At 34.2% G+C, this 26,606-nt stretch overlaps 3 protein-coding genes and 1 long non-coding RNA gene across 31 annotated transcripts in view; 2 read left to right on the plus strand and 2 right to left on the minus strand.

Moving 5' to 3' along the window:
* The window catches only part of LOC126923312 (kazrin), a 138,851-nt gene extending 131,593 nt beyond the window's left edge, over window positions 1–7,258 (plus strand). For 11 of the 19 annotated variants that reach the window (XM_050736644.1, XM_050736640.1, XM_050736643.1 and 8 more), the window contains 3 exons: window positions 324–344; window positions 2,650–2,865; window positions 2,965–7,258. In XM_050736644.1, coding sequence (XP_050592601.1) covers window positions 324–344; window positions 2,650–2,865; window positions 2,965–3,192 — 465 coding nt within the window. In that variant the 3' untranslated portion in view covers window positions 3,193–7,258. The other 8 variants (XM_050736631.1, XM_050736636.1, XM_050736645.1 and 5 more) reach the window with 6 other exon arrangements.
* Window positions 7,256–11,268, minus strand: LOC126923314 (uncharacterized). Of its 2 annotated transcripts, XM_050736652.1 has the most exons (4): window positions 10,430–11,268; window positions 9,664–9,853; window positions 8,831–9,581; window positions 7,256–8,732 (listed from the first exon to the last, which is right to left on the minus strand). In XM_050736652.1, the coding sequence occupies exons 2-4, from the start codon at window positions 9,685–9,687 to the stop codon at window positions 7,528–7,530; spliced, it is 1,980 nt and encodes a 659-aa protein (XP_050592609.1). In that variant the 5' UTR covers window positions 9,688–9,853; window positions 10,430–11,268; the 3' UTR covers window positions 7,256–7,527. The 2 variants fall into 2 exon arrangements, with proteins under 2 accessions (XP_050592609.1, XP_050592610.1); XM_050736653.1 differs by lacking the exon at window positions 9,664–9,853.
* A 4-nt stretch (window positions 11,269–11,272) lies between these two features.
* Window positions 11,273–18,239, plus strand: LOC126923330 (uncharacterized). The gene is made up of 2 exons (XR_007713117.1): window positions 11,273–11,467; window positions 17,842–18,239. It is a non-coding gene; the product is annotated as an uncharacterized LOC126923330 (long non-coding RNA).
* Window positions 11,998–26,606, minus strand: part of LOC126923318 (thyrotroph embryonic factor) — a 100,369-nt gene continuing 85,760 nt past the window's right edge. For 3 of the 9 annotated variants that reach the window (XM_050736671.1, XM_050736673.1, XM_050736677.1), the window contains 5 exons: window positions 21,151–21,296; window positions 19,978–20,215; window positions 18,627–18,775; window positions 17,860–17,997; window positions 11,998–17,166 (listed from right to left, as the gene is read on the minus strand). In XM_050736671.1, the coding sequence (XP_050592628.1) occupies window positions 17,080–17,166; window positions 17,860–17,997; window positions 18,627–18,775; window positions 19,978–20,215; window positions 21,151–21,296 (758 nt within the window). In that variant the 3' untranslated portion in view covers window positions 11,998–17,079. The remainder of the gene's footprint in view (window positions 17,167–17,859; window positions 17,998–18,626; window positions 18,776–19,977; window positions 20,216–21,150; window positions 21,297–26,606) is intronic. The other 6 variants (XM_050736674.1, XM_050736676.1, XM_050736679.1 and 3 more) reach the window with 3 other exon arrangements.

A 26,606-nucleotide genomic window follows, 5' to 3' on the forward strand; every position in this document is an offset into this window, starting at 1 on the left:
GATTGTATCGCCGTCACCTTGTAAACACTGTACATAAAGAAACAACGATCGATTATCACGTTCTCCTTTTTCATGTATGTTAACCAGAGTGTCCTGTTTTTAAGAATACGATAATTGTAGTGAATAATCGCATAAAAAAGAGAGAAAAGAATAAAAAAAAAAAAAAACAGGATACGAAAGGCAGAAAGTGCGGACGTTCGATTTTTAGCTATCTAAAACACTGATTATAACAATGACGAGCCATTGTGTAAATATAAACTGATGATTTCAATGTGGAATTCACAATGTGGGTTCTTAATCCGCCTTGTTTCGTCCTTTACTAGTTGTCGTGGAAGAGCTCACAGGTATGCGGCCATAACTTACTTGCGTATATCATGATAGATAATCATTTTTCTTTTGATATTCATTTTTCTTACAATACCTTATGAACTATCTCGTAGTTGTCATTACTAATTTTATGTTGGGCCCCTTTCATAGATTAGATGAAGAATGTAATTACGTCGAAATTGGCTAATCAGGATTTAACAAATACGATACAAGTCATCAAAATCCTATTGACCCTTTCGCTATTATGGATAACTGTAATTATATATGTTAAATTTTTTTACTGTGTGCTATGGATATAGCAATTTAAATGCGAATTTTTGTAATATAAGTTACATACAGTTGTTTTTACACGGTGGATGAATTTTACCATGTAAAAAGACCCTTTAAAAAAATCGTGATATAATTGATCTGCAACAAGGTATAAAACTTGTGTTAGCGAAAATCAAAATAATATTTCCTTCAAAAATTGACATTTTATTCATCGTTATTCTTTGTTACATAACGAAACATTTTCTTATTATTGTGAATAAATCATTTTCGTCGCTGGAAATATCCTTTGTCTGACCGTTCTGTATCAGTTGAGATGACGTATGTTTTGTTTTTTCTTTTAACAATTCTTTACAAGCCATACAAGATCTCAAATCCCTTTTAAATCGTGTAAAGCTTTCGAGATTGGTATCATTTACAGTGGAATAATGAAACGTATTAAAAAATCGCTTAACTGTAACCAATGCGCGTTAAAAAAAAGTACCGTGTAAAACGAATATCAGATGTACTTAATTGTAACGAAGGAAGTTAAATCCTCGTTTCATTCAGTTTCTTTCAGTATGCATATATATGTGTAAAAATCTCAGATTATTTACCATAGAAAAATGTTTTATTTGCATGAATAAATAAAAGGATACTTATGTCTTAGGAGATATTATTTAATAAATTTAATAAATGTTTATAAATATAAATTTCCAAATAATTACATTTCCTTATTAGCCAATCTTCGATTGATTTTCAACTTGACCGTAAAACATTTTAATTTCTATAGCTTCAAACATTCTCTTCTTTTCTTTTCCCCTGTTTCTTAGAAGATAAACCATTTCTTCAGTTCTCTTGACTGTGCCAATGACTAACCAATCGTCGAGGTGAATCTCTAGTGCGATGAATTATTAGTCTTCCAATCCTGCAAGATCATATCTCATATTATTCAGAAACGACTTGGGTAATTTCATGAAACCTAGATCGTAGAAATCTTTTTTCCCTTATGTCGCTGCACGTGCATCCCCAGCTTGTAGTATCCAATTATCCCTCACCTTCTTCCTTTTATGTTCTTTCAACGAAACTGTTTCGAAATTCGTTTAACAAGTATTCGAATGCCTTCTCAAAGGAAGAGAAACGTTATCAAAGAAGTCTCGGTTTCGAAACATTTCGATACTGCAGACTCAACCAATTCAGCCACAGAGAACCATTTCTCTTCGAACATTTTGAAACGCAATTTCACAAGACCCGTCATCTTAGACACCCCGATAGCTCGTTTGCTCGTAGCATCGTCCCCTCGAGGAAGTCGAGATCCACAGATCCTTCGAAATATTGTAGGTCTCCGTATTGACGTGTTTAACAAATTTTATTAATATCTAATTAATAGAACGACAGGGCAGATATATCTTTTAATACAAGGAAATGAAAACGAATTTTTTTGCGGTTGGTATACGTTCTATATTGTGTGAACCATTGGTAGTGCATTGTAATTGCGAAACAGAAATATTTTTTGCTAAATTTTCTATGTTTTAATTAAATATTCTAATTTAACTTTTGCTACTTTGCAAATTGCTACTTTTTCAGCTCTGAGATCATTGTAGCGTTATATTAATAATAGTATAGTAACAATAAAAAATAAATTTTTTTATTTACAGTAATTAAAACCTCGTACTTCTCAAACGAAATTAAAAAATAGTAAATGAATAAGCATACAGAATTCGTTTATACGATGCCAACCGTAGAAAAATTTGCGCGCAAATAGAACCTCCCTTCTCTTTAAAATACTTGTTACCGCCGTTACACCATAACTGCAGTCAATTTTACGATATTTCAAAGGAAAATATTCCAATATCCCTGCAATATTGAGCTAGAAAAGGTATTCCAATATTTTTTCCGTAATATCGAGAGAAACGAATATTTTCTCCGCGATGTTACACCATGGAAAATATTTCAATATTTGGCACACGCGAAACGTTAAAAACGAGACCTACCGTATTTCTCATATTACAAATGGGTCTCAAAACTATCTCAACCAAATTTCCAATTAATTCAATATTACACCTTTTTCAACAGGGATCGTTAAGCAGAGCCTTTGGACTCCGACCCAGAAGCGAGAAGGCCTCTCCATCTTCTTCGTCGGATACCGGAAGCCTGGCTAGCCAGTATATGAGCAGCGCTCGCAGCAATTCTCCTCCACCTCCGCAACTGCCACCTAGACCCATCACAGGCAACAAGAGACATCGCCGAGTGAAGAGTATAGGTGACATCGACTATATAACAAGCGCAGCAGTAAGCACGCCCGTTTGACAGGAGGGTAGGCCCCAACATCCGGGGCCTTATCGAAGCTTGAGCGAGCGAGGATACTCTTCATCGTACTCTTCTTCGCAGTATGGCTCGTATTCCGGCTACAGCAACGTTCTGCACGGCGATCAGTACCAGTACCAACAGACTAGTAATTATTATCAACTGAAGGGCGGTTATTACTCACCACAGAGCACCGGGCCGCCATTTCCAGGGGTTCAGAGATACGGAAGCTTAGCGGAGGAGGCCTGGTCGTGCACCACGAAAGACGACTCTGGCAATCCCAAAACGAACCCCAGGACTTACCTAGCTTAGCTGGTCTCGAAAATATCAACGGTGATATCACGGTGACGATTCGTGACGAATCGAATCACCTCGTTTGGTTATGGCTATTTTAATTAGGCTTAGTAACCAAAGTGATGCCAAAGGGGACAGAACTGTGATTTAACGTGGAAGAGCTGGGCTTGCCGGAGTTGGATTAATGATTATTAACCCTTTCACTGATGAATTGGCGCTTTGCAGTAGAGATAAGGAATTATGGTTTGGGTCGGATTTGAAGTATCCTCTGGGAGGAATGCTTGAAATGGTGTATCTGGGAGAGTTTTGTGGAACGCAGGATTATTATGAAGTTACAGAATTGTTTATTTATGGAATTTGATATTGGTAGGGTATGTTAATTTATTTACTTTATGAACTATTTCATGGGTATATGATATACATTATTGTCCGTAAATTCCCTCTATCATTTAATTACTGTTACTGCACGCAACTTAATAACATATTAAAACCTTACCAAGCATTCCGTTTATCTAAAATATTTATCCAGATCATCTATACTCAGCTATACTGCACGACTATTTAATAAGGTAATATCTGTTGAATAGCCAGTTTCTAGCAAACTGACATAAACTTTTAAAGCTCGCTACGTTTATTACATTTTGTCTGAAGACATTAAATTTATTATTTATCTTTCTAGTACACTATTATACTTTAGTACGATCTTCCACTAAATGAAGATATAGAATGATCACTATTATTGAAAGATATCAGAATAGGAAGATACGAAGAAGCTTGTTTTTATACTTCTTTCCATAATTGGGCAGTACTTATGAAATGATATGCAGCTGCTATAACCCGTTAGTATAATCAAAATTAAGAAAAATAAGAGTGAAAGGGTTAAAAAATTTCAGTGGTATCGAAGATTATATGGTCGAAATAATACCGTAGCGATCGACAAACTTGGATGAGAGAACCTGATGTGCCTATATGGGGACATAAGAATGAAAAACACCTATTTCAGCGTTCGCAAGTGTGATATAATCGGAAAGAAGCTTGATCTATCGTACGAAAGAGACTCTAGCAACAAGTCCTGAACTTAGTCTGGTCGTATTAGTATTGAAACCCTCGAGGAATTTGAAAGATTACTACAACGATTGATCAGTTTTAATCCCACGAAGACGAGCCATTCTGTACAGTAATCGAATGCATCTCCGAAGTGCAACAATGCCGCAGTCGGATACATCCAGGACCAGTTTTATAGCGCGTAACCTGTTAACCGGGAAAGACGAGTTAACTCGTCCTTCAATTTGCAAATATCATAAATTTAGCAATTTATTTATTCGAAGATTCCTATTTCTAATATAATATTGCATTTTTATATCAAAATTAAAATTAATACGAGATCTTCAATTTTTAATTCTGTGCCAAAAAAGCTTCTGGTTAAGGAACTACCCAGTTAACAGGTTAATGGACATTATGGATATAATAATAATAAGACATCGATGCAATTTGCATCAGTAGTATGAGCAGCAGAAGGAAATGATAATGAAATTTATCAAAATAATTTACGAATCACTGTGCAATTTTAATTTTTTACAGATCGAGCCCAGGCATACTTATAGATATTTTAATAAAAAAGAAAATAGTACTTGCTCCGAATACTTAGTACATTAATTTTGAATACCATTTTTCTTCGCATAATGAATATTTTATTTTCGTCAACCGTGTAATTATGTGTGGGCATGGGATGTGTTAAATTGCATTATCCGTAAATTAAATTACGACTAATACTAACGCGATTGACTTTGCTGAGCATACTACTGAATTGAAGCAAATCGGCCCAAGTTAACGAAAGAAAACGACGAACAGTATTTAAATATGGGCGTTTAAAGTTACCTAGATGGAAACTTGTAGCGATTATCCGTGCAGTGGATAATTAATCGTTCGAATGTACAGACTAGAAATTGGATCCTGTTACCAATTTATATAAATCGTCGTAATTAGACTGCGAATGTTTATGCAAATTAATATTTTTTTTTGGAAACAACTAAATAGGAACTTGTTTGGTTTGGATATTTGTCTATCTTTACATATAACATATATTTTACATATTTAAATATCCCATAAGTGCATAAATATCAGCAGTCTAGCAATAATTAGCCGCAGTACGCTGCCAAACACGAGGTTTCGAAACGACTCATCTTCGCTCTATCGTATCCAGGAATCGCAACGAAAGAATACGACCAATTAGGAAAAGGAATACGTATTTTGGACATCGATCGTGCGATTTTTCGAGTCCGAGTTATTCGTCGTTGCCCGAAATTTTCATTTGTACGTATAATCAGCAGCCGCGTTCATGCACACAATATCGGTCATCGTTTCACGTAATTTTAAGAATTTACTTAGCCGACGTTTAAATCTGGAATTAATTATAAGACTGTTCGAATTTGGAAGCTCAAGATCTTCTGAGAAAAAAAGGAAGGAATTTTATCCTTCAAACTTGCGTGGAGAGAAGAGAATATTATGAAGAGTTCTTTAAGTAATGGATACTAAGTGTATCGTAGTTAATAATTTTATTATCGATATTATCAATGTTATTAATATTACTAATATAAATAATTATAGAATATATTTACATTAATATAAAATTAATATAAAATATTTATATTGATATTATTTAATATTGATAATATTGATAATAATAATTTGAGAATAATTACAAGCAGAATGTATTATCTTCTGCCTGTATCTACTTAAAGATACCGAATCGAAGAAGCAGAAGCAGAAGCGTACAGGGGCTTCCATCGAATTCTACATAAATATTCGAACACATTCAATAAACGTTCAGTAAAACTATACACACATATACACATTCCAGTGGCTGTTTCTCAACAAAAATCACAAAACAGGATAGGTAAAAACCTATTTTATTTATCGAAGAACGGATGTAGAATAGTTAGCTGAAAAAGAAGAAATCGACGACCAAAACTACAGTCAGTTTTAAAATTAAAGAAAAGAGAAAGGGAGAAAGATAAAAAGAAAGATGGAAATGGACAGAACGATATTATATATTCTGCATTTTTGCATATCGTGCGTAATCTTGCTCGATATTCAGGAAACCTATTTTTTCTGCACTTTCGTTATCGTTTTCTACGTTAGTGATAATTGTATATAAATACATACATAAAACGATACGAAGTCGAAAAGTGGTGCAGATATGTGAGAAATAAAATATCCTTTTTCCTTTTTTTGTTTCTTCCAACGCACATAAGGTAAACGATGTTTGCAAATGATTAAATAAGCGAATTAAATAATATCATTTAGGGAAACGTTTAAAACACCAGAGTTCGAATGGTGGTCATCGTTTAAAAAGTACGTGTTATGATGTAATTAATTGTATAACTGTTAAACAAAAAAAAAAAAAAAAAAATGAAAACGCGTGCATGTACCGAATATAGTCCACGATGTATTTATACAGTCGTCTGTATACGATATTAATTATTATAACACGCTTTATAATAATTAATATTAAAGAAGAAAACGTCGGATATTCTGGATCATGTTCCAAAGAACCGCCAGAATCGAATCGAATCGCACGTTAAAATCCATTATTCTTAATTACGCTTGCGTAACAAGACGATATATTTTGTAGATAAAGAAATTTCAATAATTAATATTTATTCGTAGCATTTCTCATTGTATTTATGCTCGGTGTTAAGTTATACGATTAAATTGGAAAATTTTATATCCGTAAATTCGTTTAATACGTGGACGAGTATTAACATCGTTTAGTGATCGATAAACGATGGGTCAATACTAATCCACGAGTGATCTATTCACTCGTCTGTCCTATACCTAAGTAATTTATTCGAATAAATTATAGCTTAGGTTTTTAATTTATTATGCGCGCACCCATACGATAATCACGATCGATCGAGATCGACGACAATTGTAACATTTGCTTTATAAATGTCTCTTAAACGATAACGCGACCAATGATCAGTTGAAACAATTGTAAATGTGCTCAGTATCGTCTGTATATATTTGTGTGAGTTGTATCTAAATATTTGGGAGAAACGAAATAAACGAATGCCTTCACTTCTGTGCAAGAAGTAAGATTTCCTTACGATCCTTCTCGTTTATTTATCCACTTTCAAGTTGTTACATCGAGTTCTTATAAATGTACAAATATTAACAATATAATAAATAACACTTAAATTCCTTCACAATAAATAACAATTAAACTCTATCAATCAGATTCTTCCCTCTAACTTAAAATAATACCATCAATAAAGCAATATAAAGTAATAATTGAATATTCCGTTATTCTAAATAATGAAACAGAAATAAGATATTTTACTAAAGGCATCACTACAGCGATGAGCAATACTGATTGTCAACAGCTAGTTTTGTATTCATCATGTACGCGTAAAAAGCTGAGAATAATTCATTCCCTATTGCCTCGATGCATTCGTATAAAAATGTAACAATCTTCGCTAATGCATGGAATATCCTATTTTTCGGAGCGGAACTAAGATTTGTAACATATTCTTTTAAATTTGCTTTACAATACGTCCAGGAGAAATAAATAGCTTCGCATAAAAACTGTTTGGGATCATTGCAATGTTCTACTATAACCATAGTAATTTTAAAACACTTAGTCAGTACATCCATCGCATTATCCAAGTATTTCATTTCTTGCAAAATATTATTAAAGTAATTAATATCAGGCATCTGTTCATCGTTAGATTCTACGTAAAAATCTTTTAATAATTGTCTAAGTAAAAGTTTTAGCTTAATCATCACATCGTTTTTTTCTTTGGACGCTATTGGCGAATCTGAATTTATTAAATTAAATGCGACTGTGCCAATTGTCAGTAAATGTCCTGTGAACTGAACAGGATCTATGAATATTCTATTATTTATCACAATGTTATTATTTTGATATTTTATTGGAAATTTCTCTCTCCAGCTTAATTTATTCAAACCATATAAGAAATCTTCTTTGTTGGTAAATTGCTTTATTTTGTATACAATGCCTTCAGATTTACTTTGTGTATCTTTACCAGTGTATGCATTCATTTTATCAAACTCTTCCTTTAGACGACTGATTCTCAAAGCAGCCTTAAATTTTTCAAAAATGGTACCTTTAGATGACTCTATGAGTTCACCAGCCAGTCTGGTGTTTAATAGGGCATTACTAAAGAACAGAACATGCGAAGTGAATATAACTATATCCAAAAAATCAACGTCCCTTTCTGTTTTGTATTTGTCAATTAAACAATATCCTTGATAAACTATACCAATGCCATTCATTGATAAATTACTTAATATCAGAGAATTGTAAGCTGCTTTAGCTGCAACACCTACGGAGCTGCCTTTTTCAAAAGCTTTAGAGAGGAGCATAGTTCCTCCATTTGCTCCTAACGATAAGGCTGTACTACCTATTCCAAGCCAGGCAGGAAATGCTTTCTTATTTGTAGGAATAATGGATTGTTTGTGCTTGGCAAAATCTACTAATTTATGAGAATTTCTTGCAATAATCCATGTTCCACATATGCCACTTTGAATAAGACCTAATGATAATAATTTTGCTCAATTAATTGAGATAAAAGGGAAATAGAAATTGAATCACTTTTGTATCCCTACAAATAAAACAATTATACAATCATACCTGCAGCAAAAACAGCTGGTGCAATAGGTGTTAACATGCTAGCAACTCCAAATCCTATAGTAGTAGCTACAGACAATGTATTTGCAGTTATATCAATACCCTTAAGAACTTTAGTTTTAACAGTACAAGCAGGTGAGTCTAATATCTGAATCCATGCAGTTGAAATATATTCTGTAACTTTATAATTTGGATCATACTGATACAAACCACCTTTTGGTAAAATCATAGTACACTGCGGCAATGTATTATTTGTTACATAATCATTCCAAGTTTTATACATTCTAGCTTCATGGTCAATATAAGATATACCATATGTTTTTGTTTTTAGCTTAAATATTGGTACGCTACTTATGTTATTGGATTCATTGTTTGATTTATCATTTTTTTTATTGGATTGCTTTATATCTGCTTGTAAAAGTATTACGTTAAATATAATTCCAATATAAATAGTACTATCCACTTTATCTCTTCCAAACTTCATTATCTGTTGATATATTGTATCTATAACTTCACACATTCTCTTATCGTACACTATTTTACTAAATATATCATTCTCCTGATTATTGCCCAATGTTTCACTTTCGCAGGTGGCTGATATTTCTATGCCTTTATCAACTTTAGGAAGACCAAACAAGGCATATCCGATCTTATATCTTATAAGTTCATAATTTTCAGAATCATATAAAAACCAATCAGGAAGCAGTTCATAATAATGTTGCTGATATTCTTTGGCAAGTTTTATTGCTTCTGTCTAAAATACATCAAATTATAACATTAAATAAATAACTGAAAATTCATGATATATAAATATGATAAATGACATATAAATTTACTTTTTCATCGTTCAAACAAGCCATATTGGTTTTTAAATATAATAAGAATTTTTAAAATACTTTTTGAGCTTTCTTAAAATACAGCAATTCGAATAATTACACCAAAAAGAGTATTTATAACTGAATATAAGATAATATGATTAACACATATGGTTTCCCACTATTACCCAACAATCGTAATTGTGTTTAACTGCAAACAAATCTAATTTTAGTTATTGCTCGTATAAGCGATGGTTAAATATCACTTTGAAACAGCTTATTGTAGAAGTATGACACAATATATAACATAATAGATCTTAAGCGTGTATGCAAATTTCTATTCGTATAAACGTTAATATTCAAACAGATATTCTCAGGACATTGTGTACACCAAGGAATCCCCTTTCTAGTAACATATGTTTCACCTCCCTACATAACACTACATTTTACGATTATTTCGTTATATAGCAAAATATTACAAATATTCTTTTTGCATTGAAAATAGAATGTAATTATTAAAGATGAATAATAGCGTCGTTTTCATTATTTTGTCACTGGAACATAACCGCAGAAATAGTTAAAACCAGATGACCAACATATATTTGTATGTAAGTATATCAGGGTGAATAGGGAGATCATCGATGTAATATTAATAAAGTCAGCAAAATGATGTGCGATATGAACAAGGGCTTCTAACGGCTAACGGCAGAACTATGCGCACGTTTCTTCCTTTGAAGTAATTAGTGGAAGGAACATGCGTATCCACGGCGATTTTTTTAATATTTACCAATTTTCTCGAACCGTTTTGTCACTTTTTGTAATTTATTCCTTTAACTAATGGGAATTAGATATATTTCGCCTATATTACGTATATGTATAATAAATAATTTTGGCGCCTCAGTAATAATTTTAATTATTTTTTTCCACTTAACAATATTAATATTTTATGTTATTCTTCTTGGGAAGTAAATAAAAAAACTAATTTGAAAATATACATTTAAAAATAGCCGCTTTGCACACTGACACTTATCCCCTAACATTCTTCATATCATTTACTTTTCTCGCATATTATCGCTCTCTTCGTCTAGCACAAAATATATATATATCTGTCCTTATCACGATTGTATCGCTTTCTTTGTTTGACACCGTCCGTGTCGTTTGTCCTCGTCGCATAGTACGCCATCTCTTTCTACCATTTCTCGTATCATCTATCTTTGTCGCACAGTATCGCCGTCTCTTTCTATTGCCACGCGATTGTCTGTCCTTGTCGCACAATATTGCGATTCTACTCTATGGACGAATCATGTTCTGCCATCTGTCCTTAAGTATTCTAACCTGCTGTTCCTTCCATGTTTGACAGATGGCAGGACATGACTTATCCGAGTAATAAAATTTCCGTCTATGGATAAGTCATGTACTGCCTTCTGTTCATAAATGCCTTAACCTGCTGTTCTTTCCATGTTCAACAGATGGAAGCACATGACTTATCCAAATATTAAGGATAAATATTGTTCATAAAGGAGCGACATGAGCAATGGTCGAAAGAGATGGCGACACTGTGCGACAAGGATAGAGTATACGAATGCCAGTGAAAAGAGAGGGCGATAGTGTGTGACAAGGATATAGAGTGTACGAATGCCAGTAGGAGAAAGCGATATTGTGCGACACACGTTTCTAAGGACAGACGATTCGATAGTGAATTCAGGGTATTCAACGGAGACAGAAATGCACATACAAAACTGTGCACATTTGTTAGTGAACCGTTCCTTACGCTGAACTGATATTGTCAAAAGAATCGCAAGAGAAATAAATCAACATTCTTTCGGTGCGTTTGCGCGCACTCTTCTTACAATTATTTTGTTCACTCAAACATTATTTTGAATGTAAAGAAACGTTCGTACCGTTTTCATTCAAGAATCATCGTACAACTGGTACTAGCCAGTCCACCTCGTGGTTATGAAGTCCACTATATCAGCGTGATTAATTTTCAGAAACCCACCATGAAATACACTTTATATTTGTGCTATATCTTCTATAGCCATTATAGTTTCGCAAGCAAGTAATGAATCATTGTTCGTTTCTTTTGTCAGCTATTTTAAAATTAATATCGCTATATATTCTTTCAATTAAATATAGATACAGCACACATGAAATAATATACTAATGTCCTTTAAATAACCACGGATTATTCCTACTACTTTCTGCAACTGATCATCGTTATGTACAATCTGATCATATCAATAGTGACAGAATTATTAAATATTCCAGGCTATTTAAAGCATTTTAGCGTATATTACCAGCGTAGTAATATGTTTAAACGAACAAATGAATGCGGGATTAGGTATAACAATATAATTCAATGAAAACAATAACAAATACATATATTTCTCGAAATGTGATACACTTTGACGTTGGTGGTCGTATTTTATTTCTCGCGTGTACTGTTTTCTCATCTTTTTTCGTTTCAAATGGATCGGATGGCGTGTCATTTAAATGGACGCGGCGACGTCACCTAAAACTCTTCCCATTGTGTTGCATTTATTTCTGCTCTTTTCTTTTCTGCTTTTTTTTTTTTTTGCTTTTTCACTTTTTCTTCCGTTCTGTCATCGTCGTTAAATTCTAATTGGAGCAAAGCTGTCAGTTGCATCTACCGTGTTTTTCTCTAATTATTTTTTTTCTACGATTTCTCCTTTACGACATTTTTTCTCTTTATAGATTTTTTTTCTTTTTGCTTCGCTATCCTCAGACTGCAGTATTCAGTGCGCGCGCATACGCCATGTGCGTACGCACGTGGTCACATTGTTTACCTTTTCTATTTCCTTTGTTTTCATTTTACATAACCAACAAACACTATTGCGCTTCATCGTTTTGTCATTGTTTGAAAACTGTGCCGAGATCCAAGACCGGTCACTTAGAAAGCTACGAAGTAGTTTAATTAATTAGCAACTTGTACTAGAAGGTACTTATACAAATATCGATCTTCGAGAAACGTGAACGAGCGTCTCTTTTTCATTCTTGACTTTCTTTGCTTTCTTTTTTTTCCTTTTTTTTTTTACATCTTCAGGGCGACTGTCGACGCAGGGATTATTTATAATTAGACCGCGGATATACATGGAAATTCATATTTTTATGAATATAATTTACAGAGTCCACAGTCTATTTATAACAATCGGAAAAGAAACAAAAAATGCCTGGCATTGTTGTAATTTGTCGCTAGACGCTACTAATCGCAGTTACAAGATACAAAAAGTACGTTTTGTTAGGCATTGTGTAACAATTTTTCTCCATTATTCATATTTAAATAGCTTTCGATGCATCGGATGTTACAATCTAATGAGTTCTGTTTATCTTTCAGGTAATCAGGCTGCATGCCAAAAAAGCGACGTGTTTTATGTGTGATCTGATTGAACAATGAGTGCGGAGATGCTCCTTGCATTGTATGTTCTTAATCTAATCTGTATCTGTATTACCTCATTCTATCACGTTCCTTACGCATGGAGTTCGCAATGCATTTATAAATGTTAAATGTCACATTCGTAAATCGCTTTTTTGTTGTCTAACTTTTGCCTTTCATTTCTTCTTCGCAATCAAGTAAGGGGATACGTCTAAACGAATTTCTTCAATCGTATTTTACTAGGAGCTGAAACACGAGTCTAAACTGAAAAAGCAATTCGCGTGTAATTTCGTTTTTGCAGTTACTAGATTTATCCGCGTATATACTATAAACTACACAAAAATTTCATACTATACAACGTGCATAAAATCTCGGCGAAAAAAAGAAAATATATATATATATATGATAACAAGACGTAAAACAATTTTCCATATCGTCGACACGATTAATTATACATGGACTCTGTATGCAACTAAAATTTACAATTATAAAATAGAGTCGATTCTATGAAGTTTTAATGCGTGATCGCAAAAGTAAAGAAACAAATGTACAGAGTACGTATACTTTAATTAACTAGAAAATGTAATTGCCGTATAAAAGACTGGCGGTTTCGAAGCGAATCTGTCATTGGCAAAGCCTTCTATAAAATTAATTCATCTTGTATATGTCTACAAATATACACATATATATGATAGTATCTATGATGTATCATATATATATATCATTATACGTTATAAGCTCTTTGAGAATTCGTGTAGTGTAGGGTCAAAAGGAACAAATAAAAAATGATAAAATAACAAATCAATAATGTAACAAATGAATAACAGGCGCAATATAAAAAAAGTTCCACCGGGAACATGCTCTTAATGCCGATTTCACGTCGCAGAAGGTGCTAAAAAACATGTGTATATAATAATTATACTCGATTATTGTCACTGAGCGTTGCAACGAGCAGAATCCCTTATCATTTAGCGCATCAACAGTACATAAAATATTAGTCACATGTGTATTATTTGTGAAAGGCGCATGAGTGGGCTTAGCTCATGATTACTCTTCTTTTTCGCATTTGAATTTCTTTGCTTTTCTTTGTCAGACAAGAGGAAGCAACTACGAACAGAGATATACGTTATTTATTCTTGTCCGAAGGGTAGCCCTTTTAATACACGATTTATTCCTATGATCATGTGTATAACTCTTGCCGTGGCGTCATTAACAATGGAACATGCAATTGCTTTTTCTTTCAATAAAAAAGTACTCTTCATCTCCTTTTTAAGAATGATCATTATACGATTCTCTAGAATTTTGATTTATGCAATTATATCTTGCCATAAGAAAGAACTAATAGTACGGTGGTACTTAGTAAAAAATATTTACACATAACAATAAACATTTAAAAAAGATCCAAGTCGTATGGTGCTTGTGTGGGAACATACTGAAACAATGAGCAAATGAAATATAAAGAAGATGGATATCAAGAGATAAATAGATAGATAACAGAAATATATTATTAGCAACAGACAGATAAGTATAGAAAGAAAAGAATAACAATAAAATAGTGCGATGTCAATGAGAAACTGAGAGGAGAAGAAATAGGAATGAAGAAATGAAGAGCTAGATTTAATAGAAGAAATAACAGAACAGGTCAAACGAATAAAAGAGTAGTAGAATTGATAAAAAAAAGACTAGAAGGAAGAAATTATTTGCCAATAATATATCCATTGCATAAGAAAGGAAAGATGGAAGGAATTCCAAATTCCTAGACCACTGCTTCCCTAAACTGCGTATATTGCGTATATAGAAATATATACTGAATATTAATAAAATTGAAGGATGAAGTAGAAAAGCAAAAGATAAAAAGGAGGAGCACCATAGACAATATCTAATGAGAATCCATTGTCGGACAGCCATCGACTACGTCGAAGCATGATAAAACGATAATAAAAGATGCGTCGCGACGCTTTCCCCGCACTCGAGAAAGTGTATGTTGCTCTTCGAGCGACTCATCCAACTGGCATACAACCGAGCGCCGAAAAAACGAAACGCTACAGAGAGAAGAGAGATTAAAACGTTATGTATGAAAAAAAGAAGCACTTGATCTCTATCTTACGATAAAAACAACTAGAATCACTTGTGTGTGTACCATCACCACTTGTGGGATACGCTACTGTAATTAACGTTTCTTAGAGAACTAGGACCTAGTCCGTGCGCAGAAAAGCGTCGTTCTCCCAAGTATCCTTCGTTCGTAATTAACTCTTTTTCCTTTCTTTGTTTCTCATTTTTTCCTTTTTCTTAATAAATCACCAATTACGGATATTCTTTCGCTTCTCGTTCTTCTCTAATATTAAAAGTTCCATTAGAAAATGTTACAACCAATATAAAATTCACTGGATAGTGTTTTAAAATATAATGCAGATAGGTTACAAAAACACGTCGAAATACAATAATGTTAGTTATTGTATTTGGTCAATTTAGACGTCATTCAAGAACCTTAAAATCGCTGCTTCATGGCTCGTTTGAAATTAGACTATCGAGAAAAACGTTAGATCAAGAATGTATCCGCAATAATCAGATTTGAGGGCTGCATTGTATAAGAACCAAACAGAAGCTCGAGAGTCAGCGCGTGATTAAATAGACGCTTAAGGACCGCATGCGGCCGTATTTTCCAACTATCGATCATTTCTACGCGCGCCTATCTGTGTTTAACACATTCGTACATCTTTCACTTATTACTCTAATCAGCTCCAGCCCTGTTTATGTGGCGATTACCGTGTGCGTGTCAGATGTTTAGTAAATACAGTTAAGATAATTCATCCAATAGATCGCTTTTCCTTTAATTTTACTCCAGTAAATTCAAATTTTCCAACTATATCATTAATAGGAACTTTCTAATCAAGTAATTAATGAAAAAGTATCTTAGATCAGAATTAATTTCAGATGGATCAGTTTCTTTAGTCTTTATAAACGTAAATCTTATTTAAAAACAATTGTAAAATCATTATGATTAAAATTAAAATATTACTGTGCATTGAAATGGAAGAGATATCCAAGTATACAAATTATTATGTTTAAAAAATTAAGGATTCTTCAAAAAATACTACGAGCCTTCTACTTAACGAATTAATTAAGATTAAATTCTATTGAATCTTCCTACAACACATTCAATAGAAAGCGTTTAATTGATTGATCAACGTGCCCGACGTAAAAGGAAAAGTTTCAAAGTGTCCTGCCGTTTATGCATCATTCGCATCTGGCACGCACACTAACGATTCCGCGGCCTGCGGTTCCGCGTGTATACGTGTATGCGTATGTCTCTTTATGTATATAGATATATACGTACGCGTTCTTTGTATATATGTGTATACATATAATGCTCGATAATGCGTTACAGCGAATTGATATACCCGACTGGTTAATACACCTGCATGGTATATACATGTACGCGTATAAATACATACACGTGTGCATGCGGTTGCGCGTGTACACGCGCGCACAGAGTCACGCTTACAGACAAACATACACACGGCCGTGTATGTATGCATGTATACATATATAATCTAACTATACATATAACTATGTACACTTTTTTTTGAGAGGGTGGCTTTCAGGGGCTGGGTAAGGGAGAAAGGAGTTCAGGAAAGACCAAAGGGGAATGGGTTAAAAGAAATTACATGTGTATGTGTGTATGTGTACACATTTTGTGTATGTATATGAGCATGTGAAGAGCGAAGGAAAGAGGAGAAGAAAGATGAATTAGCAGAAATTCTCATCGAAGGATATCTTCGGGATCCTCTAGGGACTATGGGTGGGCTGGTTCGAATTTATCGAAGATGGTCTTGCGATTCGGCGCGCTTCTTCCTTTTCCTTCTTCATCTTCTTCTTTTTTTTCGTTTTTTTTTTCTTTTTTTCTATTATTCTTCTTTCATCCGAACTGGCGAAAAACCTAAGTGCTGCGACTATAGTGTGTGGGAGGAGCTGGCACAACAAACGCTCGTGTCTGTATCTTTTTTAATACCACGACGAGCTGTTGCTTGCCCGGCGTACTGTTAGACGTCCGTGTATTTGCTCAGCTTGTCACGCAGCAGCATGTTCTCATTCTTTAACCGGTCCAGTTCCTGCCGCAGGCCCATGTTCTGAAATTTTGCATTTTTGTTTCATGAAATTATTCTTCCAATTAAAAATAGAACGTAAGTTATCGACTGTGATAATACAAATATTATCCCAAGGGACAAAACATTTCATGTAAATGATGTTTTAACTCAGAACAGGATGATTCTTCCATTGGAGACTGACGCAGTATAGTAGAAGTTTTATTTGTACAGAAAAATTCATCTTGGTTTTTAAGATAAGCGAATGTTAATCTATATTTATCATTGAAAAATGTACTTATACTTCAAGATTTTTTTGATAGGGATTTTTTTTTATAGAAGCAAAGATTTTTTGTAGAATATGTAAGTGATTGCGCATTGTATACATTCCTTTTCGTTGAGATAGAATCATACTGTTCCATGCTTGATATTAGAAAAGATTTTGTTTGACATAAAACATGGTTTTAGTGTATTTGTACAGCAAAGTAAAGGGCTCTCTTTTACAGAAACAAAGATAAATTTGTAAAACAATTAAATGACTTTCATTCTATGATACATATTTCTGCATGTTTGAAAAGGAATGATGCTGTTCCCATATGTGTCCCATAACAAAAACGATTCTGTTTTACATAGGACATGATTTCCACTACATTGGCGCAATTCCATCAATACGACGCAAAGACTTAGAGCCTGGTTTAAATGTGTATTCTTTAATTTTAGAGGCGTGGGAAGATTTACTTCTTTCTCGAGGAAGCCGGCCCTGAGAGCGATCTGGTTCTCCTTCATGCGACGTGCATCCCGCGATCGTTTCGCTGCCATATTATTCTTCCTACGACGCGCCCAGTATTTGTCATCCTTCAGGTCATCCGGAACGAACTGTAGCCGGTAGCGGAGCATGGAAAAGAGCAGGAAATTAGAACGAACGTAGAAATTGACGTATTTTAAAACTATAATGAGGAATTGTAAAGAAAAACCAAAACCCACTCTGATTTCTTAATGGATATTGAAAATCCTATTAAAGATCATAGAGTGACTGTTAAATCTTACAAATTGAATTTCAATAAATTATTTATATAGCTCTAAGAGATAAAAATAAAAGAATTAGTTGTACAGTAGAATCTCTGTTTATTTTATATTTTAGGAATATTATAATAACCATACTTAATCAAATACTTTCTTTTTCTGTTTTCTAAGTCCCATTACTTTGACTTTAAAGTAAGAAATATTTCAAATAATAATTATATGTCCCAAATAATAATTCAATTAAATATGAGAAGTTCAGCATCGAATAAGGACATATTTGATAAGAAAGGAAAAAAAATAATAATTAAAGTATAGAAAACGAGATAGAAAATATAATGAAAAGATAAAGAGTAGTGGTAAAAAAAATAAAACAAAAAGATGTTATAAAGGATCGCTATTCCTATTGATTCAATGCTTCGAACAAGGAGATTTATTGAATGATGAATGAAAAATATTCATTTCGAATATGACAAACAACTGACCTGCTTCCGTGATTTCTTGATCATCGGCTGCGGTTTGAGCTCCTCGTCGGAGAAGGCCCGGGTACGTGGATCGAAGTCTCGCCCCGATGAGGCCATCGAGAGCGCTACAAGAGACAAGCCATATTGTATTCGTGATGAGTCCTCGGAATCTGTCGCGCGGAGAAGGAATAATCGACAATGTCGACGTTAGTCTAGTTTCATACGCTGTCCGGAAACTCGGATATATCGTCGCTGTTGCAAGAGTCGATCCTGAGACTTCGTCAAAATATTATCCTGTAGTAATTTTATCGTTGCCTTACTTTCCATAAATCGTACAAGAACAATTACGTGTCAGCTTTTACAAACTTCCCTGAATCCTCAAATTCTATTGATCCTGGATATTGCTGTATTAATTCAAATAGGCGTATCTGGCCAAAAGGTGGTTCTGAGAAAAATGACTTTTAGAACTTAAGGTGCCACCTGACAGCAAAGATTTGATTCAAACGAAAACTAGAAATGAGCCTTAATATCTTGACTTAATTCGACAGAATATTAGGGACAGGACAGAGAGTTTTATTACTCATGAACATGTTTCATTCTATCTTGTGATTTCATTGATTTCCAATTCTGCAAGTATCTATACGGTTCGAACAATTGTACAGTATTATCAAACATATAAGAGTATATTATAAGACGTTTGATAGGATCAGATTTTGTAAAAGCAGCACTCGAATAAAAAGAGACGGACAATATTATGTATAGCAAACGCTATGTTGTATGATATTAATAATTTAAAGCATCGAGCAATTAATTCTGGGAAAGGAATATAGAAACTTTAGGACGAGTAACGAGTGATTTGATATCACACTGTGTTAAAAATCACGTCACAGTGGCCTGCAATGCATATCCCCCCACAAAGTCGCTAGTTTTCTGTATTGAAAGGTATAAAATTCCAACAAATATTGAAACTCACGAACTAAATTAAGTTTCCAACATTGTATACAAAAGGCAGATACAAATAATTCTATGTTAAAAAAATATAATTGAGAATATAATTCTATACCATAAAAGACATTTCTAGAAATAATGAAGCTAAAAAAACTGAATTAAATGTTAAGGACCAAGTTCCTGGCATTCTACGTTGACAAAATTCTACATTAATGCTTTCTACGAAAAAGTAAGAAATTTCTAAAAATAATGAAATCAGAAACTAAAATAATGGATCGTTATACTTCATCCGCTTCTATCAAACGACAGCTCTCCGTAAGTCGCATAAAATCTATAAAACCCTAATATTGCTCAGGATCGACACCGAGATCGACGTGTGAAGTGTGTCGCAAAAGATAGGAATTAGGGGATGAAATTCACTCACTGGAGTCCGCGGGTGAGGGTGGGTTCATGGTGTCAGGGGAGCAACACTCGCTCGGCGAGGGTGATCTCTCGCGTTTGGTGACCGGTTCTAAGTGAAGACCGGCCGGTCCTTGGTGTCCTGGCGTTTCGGTGTTGTTGATCTTATGCAGTTGCCCGCTCTGCATCGTGCCCTGTCCGCCGCCGGCCACGCCGTCCACAGGAATGCCGTTCTCGGAGAGAAACTCGTCAAGATCGACGTACTGTAACACGAAGTAAAGACCATCATCATTTTGGTTCCGTTTCGGTTACAAAAATAGTGCCCGTACATCGGTTGTCGGGACGAGCAATCGTTCTTACTTAATACGAGCATTCCATGGGTATCAAGATGAATCGCGAAAAAGAAAGAAAGAAAAAACAAATAAACGAGCTATTGCAAACCTTTTTTATTGAATTGTTAAGAAGCAAGATTTTAGTGAACAGTTCTTTAACTCGGTGGATTTTTTGACTTTGGCCTTACATTCTTTCGAAGATCCTTGGTTAACACGTCGATTATTACGTGAAATAAAATTAATCCATTAAGGACCAACGTTGCATTTCTTGTTCTTCGATTAATTCATATTACTGGGATCTGTTAAATTGTCGTTAGAATATGAACATGTTTAATTGAACAATAATCCTTAATGGGTTAATTAAGATATTTTTAGTTAATTGGCTTTTGTGTTAAAGAAAGAATAAGACAAGATTGATTTTGTATCGTGGTGTGCCTCTATATCGATGTGTTATTTCTTATCATAAATGGTAGCCTATAAAACACAAGGCGAATTTATAATGTTCTTAATTATCAGTAAGGGGAAATAGGAATTAAGTCGTATACGTTTTTTAAGGAACCATGCATTATGGAATTTCATCCAAACTCCTACCACTAATCTATCGCTATTGTAATGCTACATATATTAGCAACAATTGTGTAGAACTCCATAAAACGATACTACAAAGGATAATTTTTCCTACTGCTGGGAAAGAATGAGATCCAATTAATTGCCATTCACAATTAGTACGAAGAAGGAAGATGTAAGAAAAAAGGAAAAAGAAGAAATGCAAAAATCCAGATTGTTTAAAATAATTCCAGATCCAAGCATTGAGGACCCGTATTCAGCCGAGTTGTGAGCTTACCGTATCGCGTTTTTGTACATACATGGTTCAATACCTTCAGGTCGGCATCATAGGGCAGAGTTTTGTCCCAGAGGTTTGGGCCGAGGAAGGCGGCCTGCGCTTCCACGTTGCCCCATAGTTCTCCATCGGCGTCCTTCTTCTCTTCCGGTCCATCTTTGCCTTGTTTTCCTACAGGACACCAATTTCATTTCGTTATTCACTACAAACTCTGTCACTCCATCAAAGACAATTAAATTTTACTTATACGTATTTTCCATAATATCTCGTATCTTGTATCATCTGAACTTAGTTTCTTTTGCTTTCTCCAATAAAAGATTGAAAAGTAAGAAATAAGCTTCTCTTCCATTCCTTTCCATTTGTTCACATAGATGGCATAGACAGAAACCAAGAAACAATTAACTAATGTTTATTCCCAGTTATTTTTTTTCTCTATAAAGGCAACGTTATGACGCCAGATTTTTGCATTATTGATAACTATTTAGAAAGGGAAATTACATCGAAATTCTATCTATTCTTATTGATATATGGAATATTTTCCAATAAAGAAATACAAATTTTTTAATTTTGGCACTTAATAGTGTTTTTTATAAGAACTCTTGAATTATCATACAGAGGAGAGATGCTATGAAAAGGACAGGTTTTGAATGATTTAGGAAATAATTAGCATTTAATAAAATTTCTTGCATTACTAGCGGCAGATACAAAAAAATACATACATTTAACTTTTCGTAAGAAATAGGCATTAATAATTGTATTATATACGATGACATCTAAGATGTGAATGTTATGGCTGAGACTACATCGTAGAATGGATGAAAAAGACGATGGAATAAAAGTCCACGCGAAGAAAGGAAGAGTTTATGACAAAGGATTTCCTCAATGATCGGATAAAGATAGATCATTCTATTCCTCTATCAAACACGACATCCACAAAGTGTCCAACTCTCAAGCTATTAAGAAGTTCCATTATTCAGTTGATATTTCTTAAAAAAGAATTCTCGTTTCCGTCCATTCAGGTAGCTCTTTCACCTTCGTTTTTTCGAGTATGATAGAGAAGCTAGGCCTTTTAGAATAAGCGATGGCATACATCCTCCCCGTTCCACCGGTCCTCTTTGCACCTTTTTTTCCCGGCAACAGCACGGTGTCGGAAGCCGCGGCCATCAGAAATTATTTCGTGGAAGAAAAGAAAAAGAGGAGCATGCGAATCAGGCGGCGGCCTTGGAGATGCTCCTCCAAAAATAGTGAGCCGGCCTAACAGCTTCTCTCGTCTGTTTCTTCTTCTCGGTTCGCAGTGTTTCTTCCGCGTTTCTTCTTATCCCCTTCGAAGATTGTGTTAATTGTTTCTCATATGCCACGTTCTTCACGTTTCTTTTCGTCTTTGTCATATTTTTATATCTTTTATCAAAGACGTAAATCGTCGAATTCGAAAATTTGAATTTCCAGTTGTTTTCCAATTATTCGCCGAGTTTAATTTTCAGATTAATTTTAAATTATCCACGATGCAAATTAAACTTAAAATTGATCTTTAAGGAATTTTTGTCATATGCATGGTTGAAAATTTAATTTATATGATATTAGTTTCGCAGAAGCTTGTACAAAATAAATCGAAATATGCGAGTTCCATGTGTAAATGTGTCGATGAAATACGATAAACACACAGTGATAAACAAATGAATTAAAGTTTAAGAGGAGATTTCCAAATTCCACGGCTTTATAAAGGGTTAAAAGATTATTTTTACGCAATTGTGAATGTAGCCTTGGATCGGCGAGGTTGGAGTAACAATGGTCGATCAGTGGCATGCCAGAAATTCCACAAGAAGTCAACGTTTCTTTCAGAAGAGAACAACCTGGCATAAAATAAAGAATTTTATCTCGATTCTACATTTCTGATCTAAATTTGTAGATCAAATACTGCACTTCTTCCTTCGATATTCCAAATATGAAAATACATAAAAAATATAAAATAATCAAATTCTTAATTTTTCTAATAGAAACAATTTTCATATTTTTTTTCCAAAGGCGAAATGTACATGGTAACGATAAAAATGAATGCCAGATTCGTCGTAGATCGTTAATATTTGTATCGACATGGTTAGAGGCCCCATGCAGGCAAAACCAACGAACAGAACGGTTTTTCTATTTTTCTTCTCTTTTTTCCAATGGCTGAGCGTGCGGTTCAAACGCGACAAAACCGCATTCAATGATTATTATCATGATACACCGACTGTCGACGAGGTCGTGCCTCCACCACAGTCTGATAGATTTCAACGAACGAAGATTTTAATATTCATATTCAGCTGTCGTTCCCTCCCGCCAGTATCAACGATCGTTGAATTATGCCCGTGATTGTCGCAGATTGTAATTCCAATGACTGTGAATTATCCGGCGATTATCTATAAAGTATAATCGCAGCGTTCCAACGAATTCGCGAAGTGGAAAAATATCGAAGGATTTTTGAAAACACAGAAAGATTGCTTCGTCAGTGTCGCTTTAAGATTTTTAAGATTTAAAATGATCCTTTTAGATGCAATAATATTCGAATGAGAAATCATCCACTGACACTATGATCTGATTATAGAATTTTGGAAAATTGTAAAAGATAGAGTAGATCAAAGTTTTCTAAGTTTAAGTCAAAGTTGGTTAAAGCTTCTAGTGGATCAATTGTTAGGAGGAAATTCGAACTTCTATATTGTTTATCATTTGCGTAAGATAGATTAAGGTTAGAAGTGTAGAATCATTGTATATCCCTAAGGAAGCTTAGAATAGAGACAGATAAGCAACCTTATATAATGCCTCGTTTTTCCCAATTCTTTTTTGCATTGACGATCTCCTACAACTTTAAACTCAACTTATACCAGACAATGTATGAGCATAAGTTTCGGTCTTGGAAAATAAGCTCATATGTACGAACGACAGAAGATTATTGCTACCTGTAATAAAAATTTGCATCGGTGACATCGACCATAGTTATTTTCAATATTTAACATAAAAATATCTTTATTTAAATTAAGCCTATGCTTATGTTTTCTTTAAAATCTACTTTATATTTTCCATTTTACGATATTCTTTGTACTGTCGCTATAGTCAGTGGATTATAGTGATAGTGAACTATAATCGTTATAGTTTACCAAAAGTCTACCAAATTTTCAAAATTTGTAGCATTACACATCTGTAAAGTTACTATGAAAAATGATCAGCTGGTCATTTCGATGATTCTAATGCTCCAGCATTAAACGCCTAATAACAGTACGAAGTGCACCGAGTTTCTCCGTGCACGCGAGCTAAACAACTAAACAACGACAGCTCGCAATTTGGTTCAAGGCTGTCGGTCGTCGCCAGTTCTGCGGAACTAATCTCGCGTTGCGTGGCGGCTAGAACACGAGCAACAGCCGGCTAAACGGGAAGAAGAGAGGGAGAATCGTGACGAACGAAGGTGAAGAAGAGCAACGAGACGGCGAAACACGAGAAGAAACCAAATGGAAGAATGGCAGAGAGCGATGGCTACGAGGAAAGCTGAGAGATCCAGGAGAATCTAATCATCCTGATGAAAACGAGGTTAAAAGCATTTAAAGAAGATAGAAGAACAAGTTGTATTGGATTTGGCTATTAATTATTCATTTAGGAAACATCAAAAAAGAAATTTTGTATGGAATATCGAATGCTTCAAACAGAAACAGCAATTAAATATTACCATAATATTTCCACTAATGCCAATGTAAATATCGTGCATACTTATGATCAAACAATAGCTTGATAGCCTAATATTGTATAAGCTAATGAGATATTATAATCGTATACAACTGTAGTCGCCAATAATCCTAGGAGAAGGATGTGATTCGAAATAAATGAAGTAGTAAATTAATAAAATAAATATTGCTATAAATCTTTCGACGATAAAATACTACATAATAATTCCTGCTGACCTACGATACGTAAAAGTTTTCGAATTTAGAATTAAGAATAAGAAATTTACAATTAAAATGTTTACTTTTGAAAAAGTACAAGGTATCGAGATTCTTTTTCGAACACAATTTAAAAATCAATAATCGATTATAGCTATAAATTCTTCAACAACAAAGTACCATAATTCTTATAGATCTATAAGAAATAAATTCCAATGGTCTTCGAATCTCGAGTCAAAAATAAGAAATTTCGAATTTCAAATTCACAGATTGTAGAGAAGTCCGAGATATCAGAAAACCCTCTCCGAAGGCAGTTCGAAGACCAATAACCAGATAGCAAAATATTCAATGATTAATTAACGATAGCGTTAGAGCTTGATCAGTCAGAGCTGAATCCAGATTTAGAATGAACTAAACATTGATGTAGAAACTGAGGACGTTTACGCTGATCCTGAAAGGGAATTCGCGAACGGGAATGCAAAATGAACGCGTTTGTCGAATCGAGTTGACCGAGTTCCTGTTCGGGGCGGCTACGTAACAAAAGCGGAAATACCGTAAAGGCCAATTGTCGCGGAGACAGAGAAAGAAGCTGGCTCTGAATCTAACCAGAAACGATTTCTGTTAACGGTAGAACCAGTTCTCTGCTCTACTCCTTCGTTATACCGAGAGCGTGCCTCTAATTACTATGTTCCCTGTCTTCTCTCCTCTCGTCTCCTCTCCTCCATGGTTCTCCGTCATCCCGATTCCCCTGCAAGATACTCCTTTACGTAATCGACAACACGCGAGCGTTTTACCTGACTCAAGTACGGAATGAGTCATGTGTATACGCCCCAAGAGGCGGTAAAAAAATGAAGAAGAAAAAAAGGAGAGGAGATCGAAACGATTCGTCGTTGTCTTCGAAGTAATAAAGATCGGTAGAAACGTGGTGACGCGTAGAATGAAGTCAGGCCATGTTAAAAAAAGAATGCTTTCTTTATTAATTCGTTGGTTAGTAGTAATAATAAATGACTGACACTTTTGTTATCGGATTTAAAGGTCTCGGGAGGTGGCAAAAAATAAAAAAAAAGAAGAAGAAGAGATTGAAACGATTCTCCGTTGTCTTTGAGGTAATAAAGATCGGTAGAAACGTGGTGACGCGTAGAATAAAGTCAGACCATGTTAAAAAAAAGAATGCTTTCTTTATTAATTCGTTGGTTAGTAATAATAATAAATAACTGACAATTTTGTTATTGGATTTAAAGGTCTTGGAAGGCGGTAAAAAATAAGAAAAAAAGAAGAAGAGGAAATTGAAACGATTCTTCGTTATCTTTGAGATAATAAAGATCGGTAGGAACGTCGTGACACGTAGAATGAAGTCTGACTATGTTGAAAGAAAGGTTTCTTTATGAATTAATCGATTAATAGTAATAATAAACGATCGAAAATTTATTAATGGATTTAGAGGTTGGTTACTTTATTTTAGGATATTTAATTTCATTTTTTAAATCTATTTTTTATATAATAAAGATTATTAATAGAATATTAATACAGAAGACAGAACATACAAGAAAACTAAATGTGTTAAGCGTAGAAGAAT

Source organism: Bombus affinis, chromosome 13 (genome assembly GCF_024516045.1).
Source record: "Bombus affinis isolate iyBomAffi1 chromosome 13, iyBomAffi1.2, whole genome shotgun sequence".
In the NCBI taxonomy this organism is placed as follows: Eukaryota; Metazoa; Arthropoda; class Insecta; order Hymenoptera; family Apidae; genus Bombus; species Bombus affinis.

Coding starts and splice junctions, on each gene's coding strand:
- LOC126923314 (XM_050736652.1), bottom strand. CDS start 9,687: ATGGCTTGTTTGAACGATGAAAAA. Junction 9,582..9,663: donor CTTGTTTGAACGATGAAAAA/GTAAATTTATAT, acceptor GATGTATTTTAG/ACAGAAGCAATAAAACTTGC. Junction 8,733..8,830: donor ACCAGCTGTTTTTGCTGCAG/GTATGATTGTAT, acceptor TATTATCATTAG/GTCTTATTCAAAGTGGCATA.